The 18,402-nt window shown below is 43.1% G+C and overlaps 1 protein-coding gene across 1 annotated transcript in view; it reads right to left on the bottom strand.

Annotated features, from left to right (window-relative positions):
- Nucleotides 1-11,259: 11,259 nt before the first annotated feature.
- sema3aa (sema domain, immunoglobulin domain (Ig), short basic domain, secreted, (semaphorin) 3Aa) overlaps nucleotides 11,260-18,402 on the bottom strand; it is a 31,284-nt gene continuing 24,141 nt past the window's right edge. Inside the window, exons 11-17 of the mRNA XM_070853485.1 lie at nucleotides 18,183-18,402; nucleotides 17,804-17,895; nucleotides 17,647-17,688; nucleotides 17,241-17,398; nucleotides 15,488-15,555; nucleotides 15,219-15,367; nucleotides 11,260-14,069 (exon numbers count right to left, since the gene is read on the bottom strand). Coding sequence (XP_070709586.1) covers nucleotides 13,359-14,069; nucleotides 15,219-15,367; nucleotides 15,488-15,555; nucleotides 17,241-17,398; nucleotides 17,647-17,688; nucleotides 17,804-17,895; nucleotides 18,183-18,402 — 1,440 coding nt within the window. The 3' untranslated portion in view covers nucleotides 11,260-13,358. The remainder of the gene's footprint in view (nucleotides 14,070-15,218; nucleotides 15,368-15,487; nucleotides 15,556-17,240; nucleotides 17,399-17,646; nucleotides 17,689-17,803; nucleotides 17,896-18,182) is intronic.

Genomic DNA, 18,402 nt, shown 5'->3' with positions numbered 1-18,402 from the left:
AGGACGTAAAGAAGATGAGTTCACTTAAAAACCTAAATAAATTCTGGTCTACTCAGTGAACTTTCATTAAAACACGTAAGGGCTTTTATTTTGAAAGCAAACTTTCATCACGTCCGCTGCTTTTCTACGTAACTCTGGTTGTTTTGACGCAGATGCTCCACCAGCGTCTCCTCTCTCCTGCTCACCGCGCATGTTCCGCCTCTGACAGGTGATCAGAAGACATCAGCGGAGGAAAATATGTTTTTAAAGGGGCCTGAATCAACTGAGTGCGTCTTTGAAATGTGGTTTGATTGTTGGAAGAGTTGAGGCTGAGCGGGGCGTCTTTCCCTTCAGCTCTTTGTTGTGCTTCTCGTTTTAAAAGGAGACCCAAACGCAGAGAGCTGTGAATGCTGGTTGTGGGTCAAGCATCTGTGGCTCCAGAGAAAGGCTTGAGGAAGTTCATGTATACTGTATGAACGCCACACCTCAGATTCCCCAGGATCAGAGAAAAGCTTTTCAGGCTGTGTGTGTTTGTCCATCCGGAACAAAAACATTAAAGCAGTGGGATGCCAAATTGCTATATATCCAATTATAAGGGGGAATTGTTACTTTAAGATACTCAGAAACTCATCTGTGAACATCATCAGATGAGATGACTCATAATATGAATAATACCACATATGCTTTGTTTTTTTTTTTCTACTGGCAGTTGTGTGATGTCTCATTCTAAATCTCAAGGTTTTAGATTCTGAAATATATTAATTTGAATCTACAGGCTGGCAGAAGCACGTGGGAAAGTCAGGCCGACTGTTCACAATGAATTGTTTAGCTCCTCTCCTCCTGTGAAGAATTGATTTCTGGTGTTATGGTGCATGTGATGAAAAGACAACACAGTGGCTGCATCTTTAAAACATAACGATACGCACACCAATATAGGAAGCTGTGAACAAAATGATAGAGCACACCTGCATTACATGAGCCCTCCTGCTGAAAATAACTGTATAAATAAACAGTGGATTCGGCTCCACTGTACTGAGAATATGCACAACCAGTCACCAGATCCCGCGAGTGGGATATTAAAATGTGTCGGCTCGGCTGTACATCAAGCGGATGTGTTGCAATATGACAGCGAGTGCTCATTTGCTGTGTTGTCTGTGGAGCTCTGGGGCAGATGTGTCCTCTGTGCACCCCACTCAGAACCCTCAGTACCTGGGCGGGGAGGGAAAGGCCTGGGTGACGAGCTCTGCACCGAGGGGAACACAACATTTTTGTGTTTTTTTACTACATGGGAAAGCATCTGAATAAAAGCATTTAGGACCGTGTGACATAACAGGTCATGGTTAAAGTTGATTTTTAGATGTTTGACAGCTTCTATAAGTCCGCTATTAACCTGAAAAGCTCCTCTATGGATGGAGAGTGAGCTTCCGGAGTATGAATCAGACATGCTGTGGCTTAATGTGGATTGACATGCAGGACGTTGCTGCACCCACCCAAGAAATAGTGCGGCACAAAATCTGCAGCAAAACCACAACATTTAGGATTAAACAAAAATATATGTAACACATTGAACAGTGAGCTTTAGAGCCTGCAGAGTGAGGACAAAGCCAAGCTCATGTACTCTCCCATCTTCCTGTCTTAATGCTGAACTCAGAAAGAAAGTAAGATGAACTGTTCCTTCAACACAGTTGTTACAGATGAATATGGTGTCCACTTTGGCGGGTGTTGAGGCTACAGGTTCAAATTCCACCTTCACTCTCATCCTGTTTCCATTCATACTTTGTTTTTTTTCCCCAACCAAAAGTCCTCCTACTTTCTTCATCCTTACATCATCCCCTTGACTGTCCTATATATAGATATGTATAGATGCCTCATTTTTTTAAAGTTATCTCCCTCTTTTCTTTTAGTCTTTGTCCTTCCCTCCTTCCTCCTCCTCCTCCTCACCTTAGTGTATGTGTACATGTAGGCAGAGGTGAGTTTTGGTCTCTGTCTTCAGTGACAAATGATGGTAGTGTAGTGGTTGCTCTGCTCCTCCCCTTCTTCCCACTGATCGCTGAGGCATGGCCTGATTGTCTCTACGCTGTGAGGCGGAAGCGGCCCGTACATGCAGGCTCTCTCTCTCGTTTTCTCTCTCTCTCTCTCTCTCCCTCCCTGTATCTCACCCACATATTCACATAAACACACTGACTAAAGCCTCCAGTCATGCAAAGCAAACGCAGTCACCCTGACAGACAGACGGACAGACAGACACTCGCACAAACGCACACAGGTGTAAACGCACAACATCAAACACAAGCCTGGGGACAAGCGCGCTCTGAGCCAAGTGCAAACCAAGCAATTCATACAGACACACACACCTGCATGCAGTGTACACACAGCAGACTCACTAGTGCCATGCTGTCAGGGCTCTCTGAGCACATTCCTGCTACAGACTGAACAAAAACACTGTGTTTCTATCTGTTATCGAAATGTATCTTTGGCCAAACTCAGAACTGAGAAGAATGCGTTCAAATTCCTACTCACCTGAATGCACAGAGACATCATCAATGAAAAAACTACCCCTGTAACTGATACATTATCATATATGATATTATTAGAGACTGCTACAGATGCCTCTATGAGCCTTAAACAGTTATTAGATGAACTATGCAGGGAAGTTAACTAGTGACTACAGCTGTCAGAGAAATGTAGAGGAGTAAAAAGCACAATGTTTCCCTCTAAAAAGTAAAGCAGCAACACTATAAAGTACTACATTAAATTCATAATTCAAATCACCTCCTCTCCTCCACATTTAAGGCTTGTCGGGGGTGTATTTGTGCCATGAGGCCTGGCCAGTGTAACTTGAGTCTGGTAACCAGATAACACACGCTGTGCTGTGTTCATTAAATTTGAATACTCAGCTGGGCTATGAGGCAAAGACACTAACAAAGGCAATTTCAGTGGCACTTGAACTACAGGACTTTACTTTTCAAAGTACTTTTCAAAATACTAACGACATCTTCCTTGATACTACAAGTTGGATAAGACAATTCACCAAAGACACCCCATAGACGTATGATACTTTTGAGACTCCGGTACCACAACAGCTCTTTTCCCCTGTGATAAGGTGGAGTTATTATCCAAACAAACTACTAGAACCTTACTTAGAGAGCATTAACTCCATAATCTCCTCCTATTATTTCTCAAAAAAAAGAACAAAAGAGTCACATACCTTTACTTTAGAGTGCTAATGTGCTGGAGCGTCTATCTGGTGGTATTCTTTAAGTGCTTGATGAGGTGAGGCAGCTCCCGCGTGACGGTGGACTTGCAACTGATGTTTAATTTCTGGTAAATTAGAGCTGAGCCTTTCTCATCCCTATTAGCAACGTGGCATGTGCCTAATTCCGTCCTCAACGCCAATTTCTGACCAGAGACGCACTGTGCACTAAAAATATATTTAAAGTCGCAGAGACGCCCTTCCTTTCCTCACTCAGTCTTACTATCTGGTATCTACATGCATGCGCACAGGCACGTGGGTAGGTGCACCTGCTGCCAACAGACACAGACACACACACACACGCTCGTGCGGACACGAGCACCGACACACTCATGCACGGACATAAGAGGTCCCTCTAATCCTCTTTTCTTCTGAGAGATAGGCCAATCACAGGCCACTCTGCGCTATAAGCCGTTTTCTTGTACACACAGTGCATGAAGTCCTGCTGTAACTCTCTGGCAATCAACTGAAACAACAAAGCAAATAAGCAGAAAAAGGCTCTCAAATCAATTATTCATTCATTGCCAAACTACATTTTACCCTCACTATACTTTTCCCTCTCAGCAGCCTCCAAAGCTGCATTGAGAAGCCATAACACCACCATCTGTTGAACCTGGTGAACAGAAACAAGGGGAACGGATGGCATAACAGCAACATCAGAGAAAAGCTATGTGATTTCTCTGCAGTATTTGAGAAATAGGCCGCATTTCTTTCTCGTAGCATGTAGAGGTACTTTCTGTTCCAGCTGAATTCTCTGTGAATAATGTTCCTCGCTCCCTGAAGACACACAAAAGGCGTCTGATTCAGAGACTCAACACAATGTCGGAGTTATACAAGTCCCTTTGTTTCACACAAACACACACACACAGCAGCAAGAGCAGCAAGACACGAGCACGCAGGGTCGAGAAGACGCATGTGTGCAGTGAGCTGACAGAAAGCTTGAATTGATGTCTGTCTCTGAGGTTTTATAACATGAAGTGTGTAAAACATTGCCGACATGTGCTGGAAGCTAAATGACACATTACGGCCTTCAGTTATCAGGTGACGCGGAACACAAAGGACTCGTAAGCCTCCAGTTCTCATCTGCATCTCCTTGCCATGTCTGAAGTGGATTAAAAAAAGAAAAGGTGCATTGAGTCATTGAGGGATCACAGTGCTCACCTCCTATTCTCCTGTCAGTCTAAATCACTGCCAGGGAGTCCTAAGATCATTTTTGGACAGTTAAAGAGATCTGAAATCAGTGTCTGTAGGATTTTTTCAAGGCAAGGTTGTTTTGGTGCTTAGGTGAAGGGCGTGGGAAGGAGACATTAACCGGTAACAGGACTGTTAATAGGATTTACTGGCCACCGTCTAGAAGCCAATCTCCAAAGCCACGACTTCAAGTGGCTGATTGATGTAACAGCAACATGAACTCTAAGCCAAACAGGCTCAGGGTTAACAGTGAGGTCAGAACAAGGAAAACATGTAGTGAACAAATACATCTATAATCATAGTTACATCTAAACAGACCCCTAAGTAGCATCATCCCAAGCGACACCCCTGATTTCAGCAGTTTCTACTTTGTGCTCAGTGGGTGCACTCTTTCTCTCAGCATCGCTCAGATATGTGTGGCAGTTCTCTGATGTGCTGTTCTTTGGAAGCTGTAACTCCTGTGAGTATTCCAGTCACTTTCTTTGTCTGTTCATGCTAATTAACATGGCTTTCTACAGCTGCAAGTGGCTGCAAGAAATGAAAACACATCACTGGAGGATATTTCTGGAGTAAATCTGGGGTTTAAGACAGCAGAAAGCCCTTATGAATGGACATCAGCTTCAAAATATATTTGTGGATTATTACCTTAGATGAATAGATCAACATTTTGTGAATTAATGTTACAGTAGTTCACTTTCTTGAGAAAAATGGGATATAAAAGTGGAAATGACTTACAGGTCTGAGACACGAAGCCAATGCCGAAGTGCCTTAAACCTGTGTTCTCTCTAAAGGACAGCAGAGGGCAACTCAGAGTCTGATTGTATGGAAGTCTAAACTTGATTTATTACCTCAGTAAACATTTTTACGGTAGTTTATGGTCTCAATAGCTAGTTTTAAGTCTTCTCCAGTATAGCATGATTTTCATTTAGTAAATTATGGTCCCATTTACAGTTAAATAGGCAATATTGCAGGCCATGCCTAAACCTAACTAATCAGACACGCAGGTCTGAATGAACGTCACTTCTGCTTCTGAAACCAAGATGGTGATAGCCAAAATGCCGACTTGGACGTTAAACCTGAGGTCACAGTGCAGTTGCCAGGGAACCAGCAAGGAAGTTCCAGCACCCGACCCTCGATTTCCAAGTCTTGTGAGGTTTGGCTTATAGGTTAGGACTAGGTTTAGCGTTAGGTTATGATTGGGGTTAGCAGCACAGTACAACAAAGACAAAATGTGGGTTACTAAACATGGCCAAGAAATAGTCCGACATATAAGTCCAACCCACTGTTAAACCACAATTTAACAGATTAAACAAACAAGATGCTGCCCAAAATATCAAACTATTTTATTTGAAAATCGATGAAATACTTCTACTTTTATCAAGCAATATAGTTTTTGAACAGCAGTGATGATATATAATCACCGTATTAATAACTACATTTGATATGGATACTAAATGTCTAATACAGCTCACATCTGACTCATGCCTTGCCTTTCTATTTGTTTGGAGAACTGTATTTGAGAGAAACCTTCAAAAGCATGGCTCACCAGTGTAAATGATTTGTCGTCTCCTCCTCCCCTCATCTCCCACTCTCACTTCACATTCCACTTACATTTTTCTCCGTGAATTGACAGCAGCTGACATCTTAACTAATGCTGCTGCAGGATCTAATGGGCTGATTCATCAGTAGCGGAAGAGCACTGGGAGTAGTCCTTTAGAAGGGGGGAAAAAAAGAGCTCATATTAGACAGAAAGAGATGAGAGATAATATCAAAGTAATGTGGGTTTGGGTGCCAATCAAGTCATACACAGCCCTGCAGTCCATGAATCATTAACAACACACACCTGTTGTCAAGATAGTGCGTCATAGCCAGTGACGCCATCACTTTGCAGCGAGGGGGTAAGTCCTTTGAGTTTAGCTAGACTAAATACAGATGAGTCACACTGAAGGCAAATTCAAATGTGTGCATGTATATACAGTACAAATACACATCACACTGGAAGCTAATGAGGGGGTTACATAAAATACTCCAAGGCAAACTGTCTCTATAGGCTTTATGGACATTTTCCAAACACTGCCTCAGCTGTAATAAAATCCCTTTTCCTTGCCTTGTGGCATTATTATGGTGAGGTTTAGACCAGGAAGCTTTGGCAGTCCTTGATAATTTACCAAGTCCTTGAGCGTAACCCCTCGGCTTGGTGTGAGCCAGTATTCTCTCCGGAGACGGACAGGAATAGGTCATTGATCACCTCATCAATCCCACGCAATCAGTGAATGGAGAGTGTGTGAGGTCAAAGTGGTGAGTCACTTTATATCTGTCCCCACGCACAGCAGGCTGTGCAGCTGTAAAGGTGCCTCTGTTTATGACTCACAACCTTGTAGCTCAGTGTTGACGAGGCGGGATCACGGCCATAAATCATGGCTTCTTAAGGACAGACGGGTAAACAGCACTCCCAGAGGGCACTCTGTATAGACTGAAACCCCAATGAATGTATGTGCAGAGAAACAAAGTGCCTGGTTATGTGATTAGTGTTTGATTAGTAAAAGGTAAAAATGGCACAAATGTGTTGTGTGTAATGAATCGTAATTGCTATCCTCATGTTCGCAAGTCAAACTTCAGCTCAGTTCATGTTATATTAAGAGACTGGATAGAAGTGATTTGATCTTTATGTGACAAATAAGCAAGTGCCTCCACTGTGTCACTATTAAGACTAAAATGATGCACAAGACATGTAGAATATTGTAAAGACGAGCAGTAGCGCGAGACACAAGTGGAGAAAAAATGAGGAAAGTGTCAACTATTCCAACTTTATTCTTTTATTCTCAAAATGCAAAATAAAAAATATTCTTGTTCTGATATGTTTTTCTTATGCCCGGCACCAATACAGAAAGTTTGAATTTATTCTTGGCTTATAAATAAAAATCTTTCTCCTCCTAATGTAATACTGTCACCTGATGGTACAGCCACACAAGCAAAAAAACATGGAGTCTGGGGCTTGAATATTTCCCTCCGGTAATATAGAATAGCATAACTTCAATTAACAAAATGCAGAGTATGATGTACTGGCAGACAGTCAAAAAGTTATTAAAAAGTAAAATTAAATAGGAAAACAGAAGGTTATGATGAGAGGCTGATGCAGTTACCAGGAAATACATGCAGTGTAATCTACTATAACGCCCCCGATATATGAAAAAAATGGCTGCTCTCACTCAGTGATATTGAAATGGACAGTGCCCAAAATATGTCAGTACCTAAAATATATTTATACTATACATTAAGCCTACGTGTGCTTTTCTAGACAAGTGTGACCGACCCAGAGTGTGCAATCAGTGAGGAGGTCAGAAAAGAAAGCTGCACCTGGAGAACACAGTTGTGTCTCAGTGGGGTTCAGTCTTGATGGAAAATGTCACCCATCATCAGGGAGAGCCGCTCTGGATCTGATGCCTCCCCAGTTGCCATGGTTTCTGCAGCAGCTGCCACTCACCTGCAGGCTTCCTAATTATAGAATCACTTGAAGATTAGTGCAATGCACATTACAGTTCCTAGCAGTACAGTGGAGGCACGGCTACAGCTGTAACCTATCTGAACACGTGTCAGAGCTTTTCACAGCAGTTTACACAGCGACTCTGCAGGTGGGGGCAAAGGGTGGATGGACTAGGGTCCAGAGGTGTTACAGATGTTTCAACATCAGCTCGGAGAGACCGGAAGAGTGATGGGAGGTAGACGGTGTAGCAGAAAAGGATAGAAATTCATTCTCTACACAAAATGAAGGAAAATGAAAAGCGTATGTTCCTTATATTACATTTACTGTATACTGTGGGGGGGCAGCAATCTGCCGGTGTGATGTCCTGCCGTTGACCTAAATCTCCCCCTCGCTCCTTGCCCACAGATTTGATCTCCCACAATCCCTTGGGCTAGCTCCTGGGCAAAGAAGAATGAGTCAGAGCTTCTGATAGAGCCTACTTTCAGGAGTCGTGAGGACCTCTGGATATGCAGACACACATATTGCATGTGCACACACGTTCAAATGTTTGCTGAAGGCAGCATGAAGACGTGGTCAATTTCACTTTTCTCTCTCCACACACACTGTGACATGCTGTTTTGTAAACAATAAGATATAATTGGTCAAGTCTTCTGATCAGGGCGCTACAATAACACTTAACCAACAGTTCTACTCGCTGTTTTTGAGGAACGGATTTGATAAATTTCAGAAATCAAGACTCCTGCAATCATCTAAAATAAAATATGATCTGGGATTTCCACTATATATATTATATATATATATACACACACACACACACACACACACACATATATACATACATATATATATACACATACATATAAACACACACACACATATATATACATACATATATATATACATACATACACACACATACATACATACACACACGATCTAGAAGCATCATAATGGTCAATTTGAATGCCATTTGTTATTATTGATGATGCCTTTAGATGGCTGAATGTGGACGTATCTTGGAAGAGCTAATGTTGGCTGTCGAAGGCTATTGTTGAGTCTGCTGTGAACAAAATTGTTGTGCCAAACAGAAATGGAGCTCTGGGAAGCGAATACAAGAGCGGACATAAAGAGGGAAGCACTTGAGACGGTGAAGAAGCTCCCCTAAAGCAAAGGACAAAGTAATAAAACTTCAACATAATGGTTGAGACAGCCCCTTCCTACTGCTGAGAATGTGTGTTTTTTAAGCCTCAGACAGACACACAGGACATTCAAGGACAGTAGCCATGGTAACAGGACCAGCCAATTCATAACAGGCGCGTGAAACTTGAGGGCAAGGAAACATGATTGCAGCCCTCTAATCACTTCAGACGACGTGCATGCGCATGCACGCTCAGTTTCTGAGCGAGGGTGATGGTCTGACTGTGGAAAGATGGCATTTCTGCAAAAACATAACAAGATGAAGATGTTAAGATACCAAAGCTCCAGCTTTGACAAAAGGCTGCAAGGACAACAGTGACCTCTGGTGGTGCTTCAGGAGCATCATCATAGTCTCATTCCCCTTCATGTTTGAGTGTACAGGCCTTTTTTCTTTGGTATTATAGAAGATAAAGCAGAAGTTTGAACAATAATCTTTATTTATGCTGAATTTCACTAAGCGGATTCAGTTTCAGGGTGCTGGTGTTCATGTTGGTGCACTTTAACACTGTCACAGTTGAATGCAATAGAGCCAGTTCATGTTTTTAGTAACTAACACCTGAGCTTTTGTATGCTGTGAAAAACTGTTCTTTTACTAGCCTGAATATTCACTGCAGGACAAAAAGTCAGACAGTCTATTGATGAGAAACAGCAGCTGAGAGCTCCAGGTGTACTGTTGGTTCACTTCAATCACAAACAACAACAACAACAACAACAACAACTCTCACTCACCTCTTGTGGTGTTTAGCTGTGCAGGTGTAGGTTGAGTTTGGTCCTTTCTCCACCTCAATACAGTAAAACCAAAGATACCACAAAGCTTTCCAGCCTCCCAGAGGAGGTTTTGTCACGGCAGACATTTTGAATTTCCACAGCAGGAAGAAGCACAGGTGGAACCAATTTTTGGTTGATGGCTCAGTTGCATAAAGTGCGCCATGACAGCGAGGCGGCATCCACAATACCAGGATCCTGAAACAAGCCCACCTAAATGAAATGTGGTTGTTTTCACTGCTATCACGATCAAAATTGTTGGCAAGCTTATCGGTCATGACTTACTGTGATTACTTTTTGGCTAGCTACAGAGCTAGCGTGGACCTAGCATACCCTACTTCCATTCAGAAATAGACTGAAAACGGTTGTGTTTTAACGCGGATTAGCAAATATTAACAGTTTAACTACTACAGTTAAACTACGACATGCTAGATACATGCTAAATACCATACCTGCTAAACATTAGCATGCTAATGCTAACTAGCATTTAGCTCAATGTGTAGCTACACAGAGGCGCTAGCATTGCTGTAGAGCAGGGGAGCCCACACTTTTTCGGCTTGCGAGCTACTTTTAAAATGACCAGGTCAAAATGTTCTACCTACATTGAAAATGCTAAACAAATATTTATTTATGTATATATACTGAGTGTACTTTATGTATACAATACATGTTGGCGTACACTGCATTACTGCAACTAATGTAACCCTTGGTATGACACATAAATATTGACAGCAGTAATGCACATAGGTGACAAACAGTGATGTAACCATCAATATTGCCTATCACTACCTTACTCTGATGACCTGCACTGAATGGAGTAGAATATCCCTTGCTATCCCAGAGTATCCCTTCTTTAGTGGATATAAATTGGAAGGCTAACTAGCCGCTCGCTGGAGCTTTGCAGTAGCTAGCGCGTTTGACCGCGCATGTCCCTGACCGTGACCCGTAGCAGAGAAGAGCTCTCAGACTGGCCGCCCTGTACGTCAATCAAGTCGAAAACGCCATAAGGAGGATGCATACATTCATTCATTTTCTGAACTGCTTAGTCCTAATTTGGGATGATAGATGAGACTAAAATTATTATTTTTTTAATTATCTATCAGCACTACCTTTGCGATCGCGATCGACTTATTGGGCACCCCTGCTGTAGAGTCTTAGTCTGGATTTCATATAATTTAGATGACATGACACTAAAGTGAAATGAGCTTTAAGCGTTATGATTTGCATATGTTCTTCTATAGATCCTATAGGTGCAGCTGGGTTTTGCCATTGGACAATAAAAGTGTCAGAAGCTGAAGCTCATTGAGTTCCCTTGTATAAAATGGAGTGAGGCTGAGGACACTGTGTGCAAATGGGTTTTTTGACTGAAATGAGAACAAAGGCAGTTTTATTTATTTTATTTTTTTTGTAACGGAGATGTTTATTTAGACAACTGAATGCATGCCAGAAAGAACTGTGTTACAGCAGCGGTAACTTTCAGCTCTCTCACTTTTCTAACTCCGAGGGAGAGACCTGAATCAGGGACACACCAAACTTTTGGACTTTTGGTAGAGAACACTATCTGCTCTAATTTATTGCGTTGACACATTACTCTTGTCATGTATTAAGGGGACAGGGGAGACAGGGTACCATTGCTAAATCCAAGATTAAGGAGGCTGGATCTTACACAGCTTTGGCCAGAGTATCACGAGTTGTTAATATCACTGTTTTGGCAAAAGGACAGAAGTAATTCACACCTTGTTTTAAGGGAACTTAACCTCTTACACAAAACACGTAAAGAGACGATAAAAAAGATGCACTTACTGTAGGTAGCATTCACATGCAGTATAACGTGTCTTCTCCTTCAGACTAGATTTAACATTTTTCTCCACTATTTCTTACAGAGATTCACAGCTAATGTTTTTTCAGTTTGGGGAATTATCTTACACGTAATGGCTACTGGATCAAAAAAAGACATGTTGGATGGATCCGGGAGAGAAAAAAAATTGAAATAATCTTTTATGAAAGTCAAAAGAGACAAAATTGTGCTTATCGTTAGTGGGATCTGTCACAACTACGAGTAGTGACACAAACCCCTGAACTCGTGCTCCTACACTGAAGTCCTTTTCGACCCTTTTATCCCCAAAAAGGGATTCCTTGACACAATTTCAGCCAGTTGGTCCATCAAAGTTTTCTTAGTTGCTGTTGCCGTTATTTCTCCAATATATTGATGAGCCAAAAATACCATAATATCAAAAATAAATGCAACCCTTTCACAAAACAATGAGCAATAAATAATAATCAAGTGGTGTTCTTGTACTGTATATACACAGAGAGTTAAGTTTGTTGTATATATGTACACAAAACAACTGGCAGTCTATTTCAGACTGGGTTTTTAGCATAGCCTACAACTGGAATTCGTGCCCAGATCCTATAAATCCCAGAAAAAGCAACAACATAATAACTTACACAGAATCCTCGAGAGCAGAAGGGATAATGCACAATGAGACTACTATGTTGCTTGTAATTTTTGCCCCCGAAATAGAAGCACTGGTCTGGAAAGGAAAGTAAATATAAAAGAAATATGTAACTTTTTTTTTTTTTTAGGTAGGGTGTAAAAAAAGCCTCTAGAATTCCATAAAATAACTAGCTTATTAAAACATTGACTGACAACAACATGCACAATGCTTTCCCAGCCTCGGGTGGAGAGGGTAATGATGAAGCACTTTTTCTCCACTGTGGCTGTTTTTGCATGTAATAACGCTTGTGTTTGTTTTAACATTACTGCCACTGGTGCAAGCTGTGCACACCCCGAGGTCAATTGCAACCCTTCCCTTTTTTCTCCTCTAAGGGTGCTGTTGTCTGTCTTCGCTTGATCGACGAGATGGAAGTTTCTCTTCTCCCCAAACAGTTCTTCAAAATAAGAGTCTTTAATCCATTCCATGTACGCTATCTTGCAGTTCACATGCTCAGGTCAAAGAAGGCAGCAGGGTTGCAGTGGATGCATAATTTCTGCTTCCATAAATGTCTGTGTATCTATTCGTGTCTCCACTACTGTCCTCTCAGCATATTAAGTCCATCTGCTTACCAACAAACACCTCACTAAACATCTTTGTCCCTGTCTTATTTTAGTAGCTTATGTACAGGAGGTTGAAGTGTCTGCCAGGCAGTATCCCAGGCAACCAGCCATATCCTCACACATTTACAGTATCCATTCCAGTTTTTCAGTCCTCTGTTCATCTTTGTCTTCTTCACAGGTTATGAGCATTTGTGTGTGTGTGTGTGTGTGTGTGTGTCTTTGAATGAGAGCTGTATTGATGTTACATGAGTGCAGTTCATGTATATCTATCTAAAAGTGTGTGTCTAATAGGTGTTTTTGTTCTGCTGTTCTTGTGGCGAGGTCACTGAAACATACATTGGATACACAATCTATAGAATGTGCTTGTGTTTATATGTGTGGATGCATGGGTTTGTGCTCGTGTGTGTAGATCTGGTTGGATGTGTCCTGTCTCAAACGCTACGTGGGGGTCTTTGAAGCTCATGGGTCCTCCTGTTGCGTCCTTTCTTATTTTCCTGCATCCGTCTCCACTTGGCCGCGTGCTGGCTGCTCGCCCGAGACCCACCCGCGACCTGAGAACTGCCCTGCCCCTTCTGGTTGTTCTTCTGGTTGTTCTTAGGTGCCTGGCCGCTCAACATACCCAGATTTGGTTGACCTTTCTGGGTATTTTGGCCCCGAGCTGCCCCCTCCACTGTTGTAGTTCCAGTCTGGAGCCACAGCCTGCTCTGCGGTGGACTGGCTTGCTGCTTCTGGGTGTTGGGAGCCAAAGCTTTGGGCCGTAATGCAGGGTCGGAAGCGCCGGTGCTGTCAGGTTTGGCCTGACCGTTGGGTGCCCTCACCCTCTTCTGTTTGCGCTCTTTCTTCCAAACGCGATCGCAAAACTCCTCCACACTGTTGAGGTCTGGGTGGTCCAAGAGAGACAGGAAATCTCGATACCACAGCCTGTGTTTGGCAGAGTGACCTACGCCGCCTCCTGCGCTGGAGAGCCCAGGCAGGATGTCACCCAGTCTCTGGGTGGGGATGACCTGGAGGTTGAGGCGCAGTAGGGGCTGGATAAAGCCGTGTTCTACAGCCTGGCAGTGGTAGACACCTGTATCAGACTGGGTCAGACTGCGTATTAGCAGGCCCTGGTCTGTACGGAGCACCCTGTCATCTAGCTTGATCTGAAAAAAGACAAAGACATAGATAAAGAGCAGGAAATAAGAAAAAGACTTTAGTTTCTAGAACTTTCAAATTCTAAAATGTGTCACTGATCGTCTCCAGACATGTTTTAAGACATAAAAATAATCTATTGTTGAAAAGTACATCCTGTAATTACATTACGTCCCTCTCTCTCACTAAAAAAAATCCAGAATCTATCAAAGGCAAATATTTTTCATTAATTCCCACAGTTTAACTACTGAACACAAGATTTCTCCTAAAAGTCCCTTCTCAGAGTACGTGCACTGGAGGTCTCAAATGTCCTCATAACACTTCTCTAAGCTGCATGCTGGACCTGAACCAGTTTTAGGTGAACACAGAGAAACTTTCCCTCCTCAGCAGATGCGTGTGATAACAGCTCCCTCGGGTCGAGACACACACACAGACATCATTCTGACCAGTGGATCATACTTTTGAATGGAGGGGGACTATTAAGTTCTTGAGGCCAAATCTGGAGGGATGGCATTTGAATTTATCCAAAGGCTTAGTAGAAGCTAAAGCTATGATCAGACAGACAGCAACACAGCATGAAAATACAGATTATTGATCTGAAAGGGGCTGTTGTGTTAAAGCAGTAAGGGTGTCAACGCAGGGATGTAGCAAAAAAAAAAAAAGATACGATATAAAATGATTGCAGCCAGAGACCTAAAATCATTCCACATAATATTATAACCTGCTGTGCAACTATTTGAGTCTGATGAGCCCTAAAACTCTGGTTCTGTGACTCAAACTGGAATTCTTGGATTGAATTTCTTCGTCACGCCCTGAACACTAGTTTAGACAAATACAGCCGCAGTTGAAAATCAGGCAAAAGTAACTGGTTACATCACAGGGTCAAAAGTCAGTGTAAACATCCACACTCCAAGGTCACCACCCTTTCTAAGCCCCTGGGGTTAAAAGTCAAAGGGGTCAGAGGTCAGTAGATGATAACACAGAGAAGGAAAGGTGTAGCCTCTGGCACAGAGATGATGTTTTGTTTGCAGGAATTGAATTAGTGTGAAATAGTCCAAACTGGGATGTGTGGATCTTACAATCATCCAGCAGCATTTTCCATATTTTCTGTCACCTGCTTTTAAAAGACAAGAGAGAGATAACACAAGAAACGCACACACCTCCTGCTTGCGATCGTCGTTGGGTTTCTGCAGCTGCCAGTAAATGAGCGCTCTCTGAGACTTGGGGCTGCACTCCAGGAACATGCTGCTGTTCTCCACGCCGAACACACTCCTGTCCTCCACGCTGCCCCCTAAGCCGTCTGTGTCTTCTGCTCAGACCAAAACACACACACACACACACATAGACAGACAGGCGAGTGAGAAGTGTGTGGCCAGAGGGGGAGAAAGTGGAGGTGTGTGTGTCTGTGTGTGTGTGGTCATTAAGGTACCGTGATGCTGAAGATCTGAGCACTGGGAGAGAGGGTCTCCGTTTCTGATGTCCTGTCGCCTGGTTCGCCTGGGATGGAAGCACAGTGAAAGTTAATGGCAGCAGTGGAAACATATTTTGATGGTGATTAAAGCGACGCGTTCTACTAAATAGTACAGACAAGAACTTATCACACTCTGTTCTCTGCATTGTTTAATTTCAGCCACTAGGGGGCAATGCTACCCAATACAATACTCCATTCAGCTTCACCAACATCTCAGAACTGGAAAGTGGGTATTTATTCAGCCTTCAAGCCACTGTTAAATCACATGAGTAAAAAAAACACTAGCCCTGGCACAATGTAAGAAACATAAACCTGCAGAGCAATGAATCAGTGTGCTTCATTGCCTTCTGATGAGCCGTTATTATGAAACACATGCAGTATTGTTCCACCCTTTAAATGCCTTTTAAAACCAGCCCCACTCTTTGTCCTCTCAATTTGAAAGTCTACAGTCATTCAGCTTTTTTCCTGCATCGGAGGGGCGTTTTCACAGCCTGGCTTTACTGACTAACTGCAAATGTGCCTCCGCTGTTCCTAGTTGTCATGGTCGTGTTTAAAATCTCTGATGGGCGCTGTAAAAATCAGGTGGGGTAAGCCAAAGGTGAGGTGAGGCTTGGAGGGAAGGAAATAAAATGGGTTAACAGTTAGAGGTAACAAAGAAACAGATGGAATGAAATGACCATGTGTGTGTGTGTGTGTGTGTGAATCCTGCACACAAAAACAAGGCCACTAACAACCCTCCGTCCTTGCTTCTGTGTGTCATACATATGTGGACGCTCATCTTTCTCACACATGTCCCTCCTCTGTACGTTTCCTGGGCTGACATTCCTGTCCTTTCTGGCCGTCTGTGCACGTGCGGGGTCGTGGTATCTGGTTCTCATTCTGGGAGGGAAAATATTTGCAGTGTAGAGGAGAGCTGAGAGGAGCCGGTCCTGGCCTTAACCGCGGGGTGTGCCACCTCCTCTGTAACCCTGCCAAGCTGGAGTATACCCACTGGCCTACTTCTGCTGGTGTGAGAAGTTCTGGATGAATGAGATGCAGGGGTGTAGTGCTGTGTGTGTGTGTGTGTGTGAGGGCTGTAGTGGTCAGCCTAATCCCGCTGGATAGAGCAGAGGGTAATTTGAGGGTGTATATGTTCATACCTCCTGGCTGCAGAGTGAAGCGGTCAGACTGCTCCTGTTGGCTATAATTTAGGGTGTGTGTGTGTGTACTTGTGTAGATGTATATTCACGTGTGTCATATGCGTGTGTGTGAGTATGTGTGCATCTGGGCCGTAGGGTGATGGGATCACAGCGCAGAACAACCATTGCTGGCAGACGCTATAACCCAGGTTGCTGGACTATGTCTGTTTGAATGCATACTTAGCCTGTGTGTGTTTAATGACTGTATTTTGTGCCTGTGTAATATTCTGACTCCAGATTACTTCCAGGTTTAGATGTTTTGGCGTGTACCGTGTATCTGTGTACACTTTTTTGGATTCCCTGCACTTGCTAAGTGGAGGTCTGAGGTTAGAGAAACAAAGTTGTATTGAGATGCCCTTGAGTAAAGCGTTTAAAGCCATTTGCAAAAGCGGACTGCAGGTGTACTGATGACTCCCGGGTATGACGGCATTGATGCAAAGGCAGGAAAATGCTGGAAAGAAGCATGCAGGCTCAGCAAATCCTCTGAGGATGAATAAAGGTCAGAGATTTGTTTGGTGTGTGCATGCTCCTACCTCTTGGCGGTAGGAAAGTATCTCGAGCACTCGGTGCCGTCCCAGGCGCAGTAAGGGTCTCTGGCCAAGCAGCACTCAGCACAAGCTTTCCCATACACTTCACAACGGTGTAAAGACATCTGCGATACGCCCAGGGCCGAGCCAAGGTACAGCTGTTGCTGTGGGAGTAAAAGTAAAGAGCGAGGACGTAAAAATTTAATCCTCCTGTGTGGCTCAGCTGGAAAGGTTCTAGTTAAATAAGGAGGTGGTGGGTTTGATTCTCAGTAGGCACATAAGGTATCTTTGTGTTTTGGATATCAGTTTTTGCTTAAAAGTCCCTGAAGGTCCTACTTTTTAGATGCACTTGAATTTGAAGCCCTGTCAACAGCTAATGGATGAATTATTGTGAGTGAAAGCAGGTCTTTACCTGCTTGGTGGACAGTTCCATAGCGGTGATGGGAGTAGGCTCCTGCACAAAACAAACACAGATGCAAATGCTTTACGAACAAATTTATGAACATCATCTGTATTTTTTAAAGGCATTGGTTTCGTAGGCTGTTAACACTCAATTTTCAGTGTCATACCCTAAAGACGGTCATCTCTTCCAGCACCACCTCTTCCAGGTCATGCCAGCTCTCTCTGGGGATCGTCACCACCTTCAGCACAGTGCCCATGTCTGAGAGGATACAGATAGTCATAGTAGTATATGTAAATACAGGTCTGTGTTGTTCAGGTATGAATAATCTTTGTTACTGAAGCTAGTCAGTGTTTGAAGTCCAAATATGTACACTTATTTAATGTTATGATGTAAATACTTCATCTTCAAGTGTTATTTTTGTAATATATAGATGCTACAAACGTTTGTATAGCAATGTAAAGTTAATAACACTGGATTACAAAATATTTTTATGAAACATTTTAATATAATTCTTCAGGAGTGTTTTTGAGTGTATTTGAGTGTACCTGTCCCAATGAACATGACATCGTACTGTCCGTCCTCTGCCTCCACTCTGTCCACCACCAGCTGAGTGAACTGGTAATCCACGTCTGTCCGAACCATGATGGGACGCCCGCCTATCGGGTGCACTGGGTTGTACATGGCTGGGTGACCCCTGGCGAAGGTGATGACATCATCAGGGAGGTCCTTGGTGGAGTCGAATCCTCCAAATGTCTTACTGGGGCA

This window comes from Pempheris klunzingeri, chromosome 22, assembly GCF_042242105.1.
Source record: "Pempheris klunzingeri isolate RE-2024b chromosome 22, fPemKlu1.hap1, whole genome shotgun sequence".
Taxonomy (NCBI): Eukaryota; Metazoa; Chordata; class Actinopteri; order Acropomatiformes; family Pempheridae; genus Pempheris; species Pempheris klunzingeri.
This window is presented reverse-complemented; position numbering and strand designations above follow the sequence as displayed.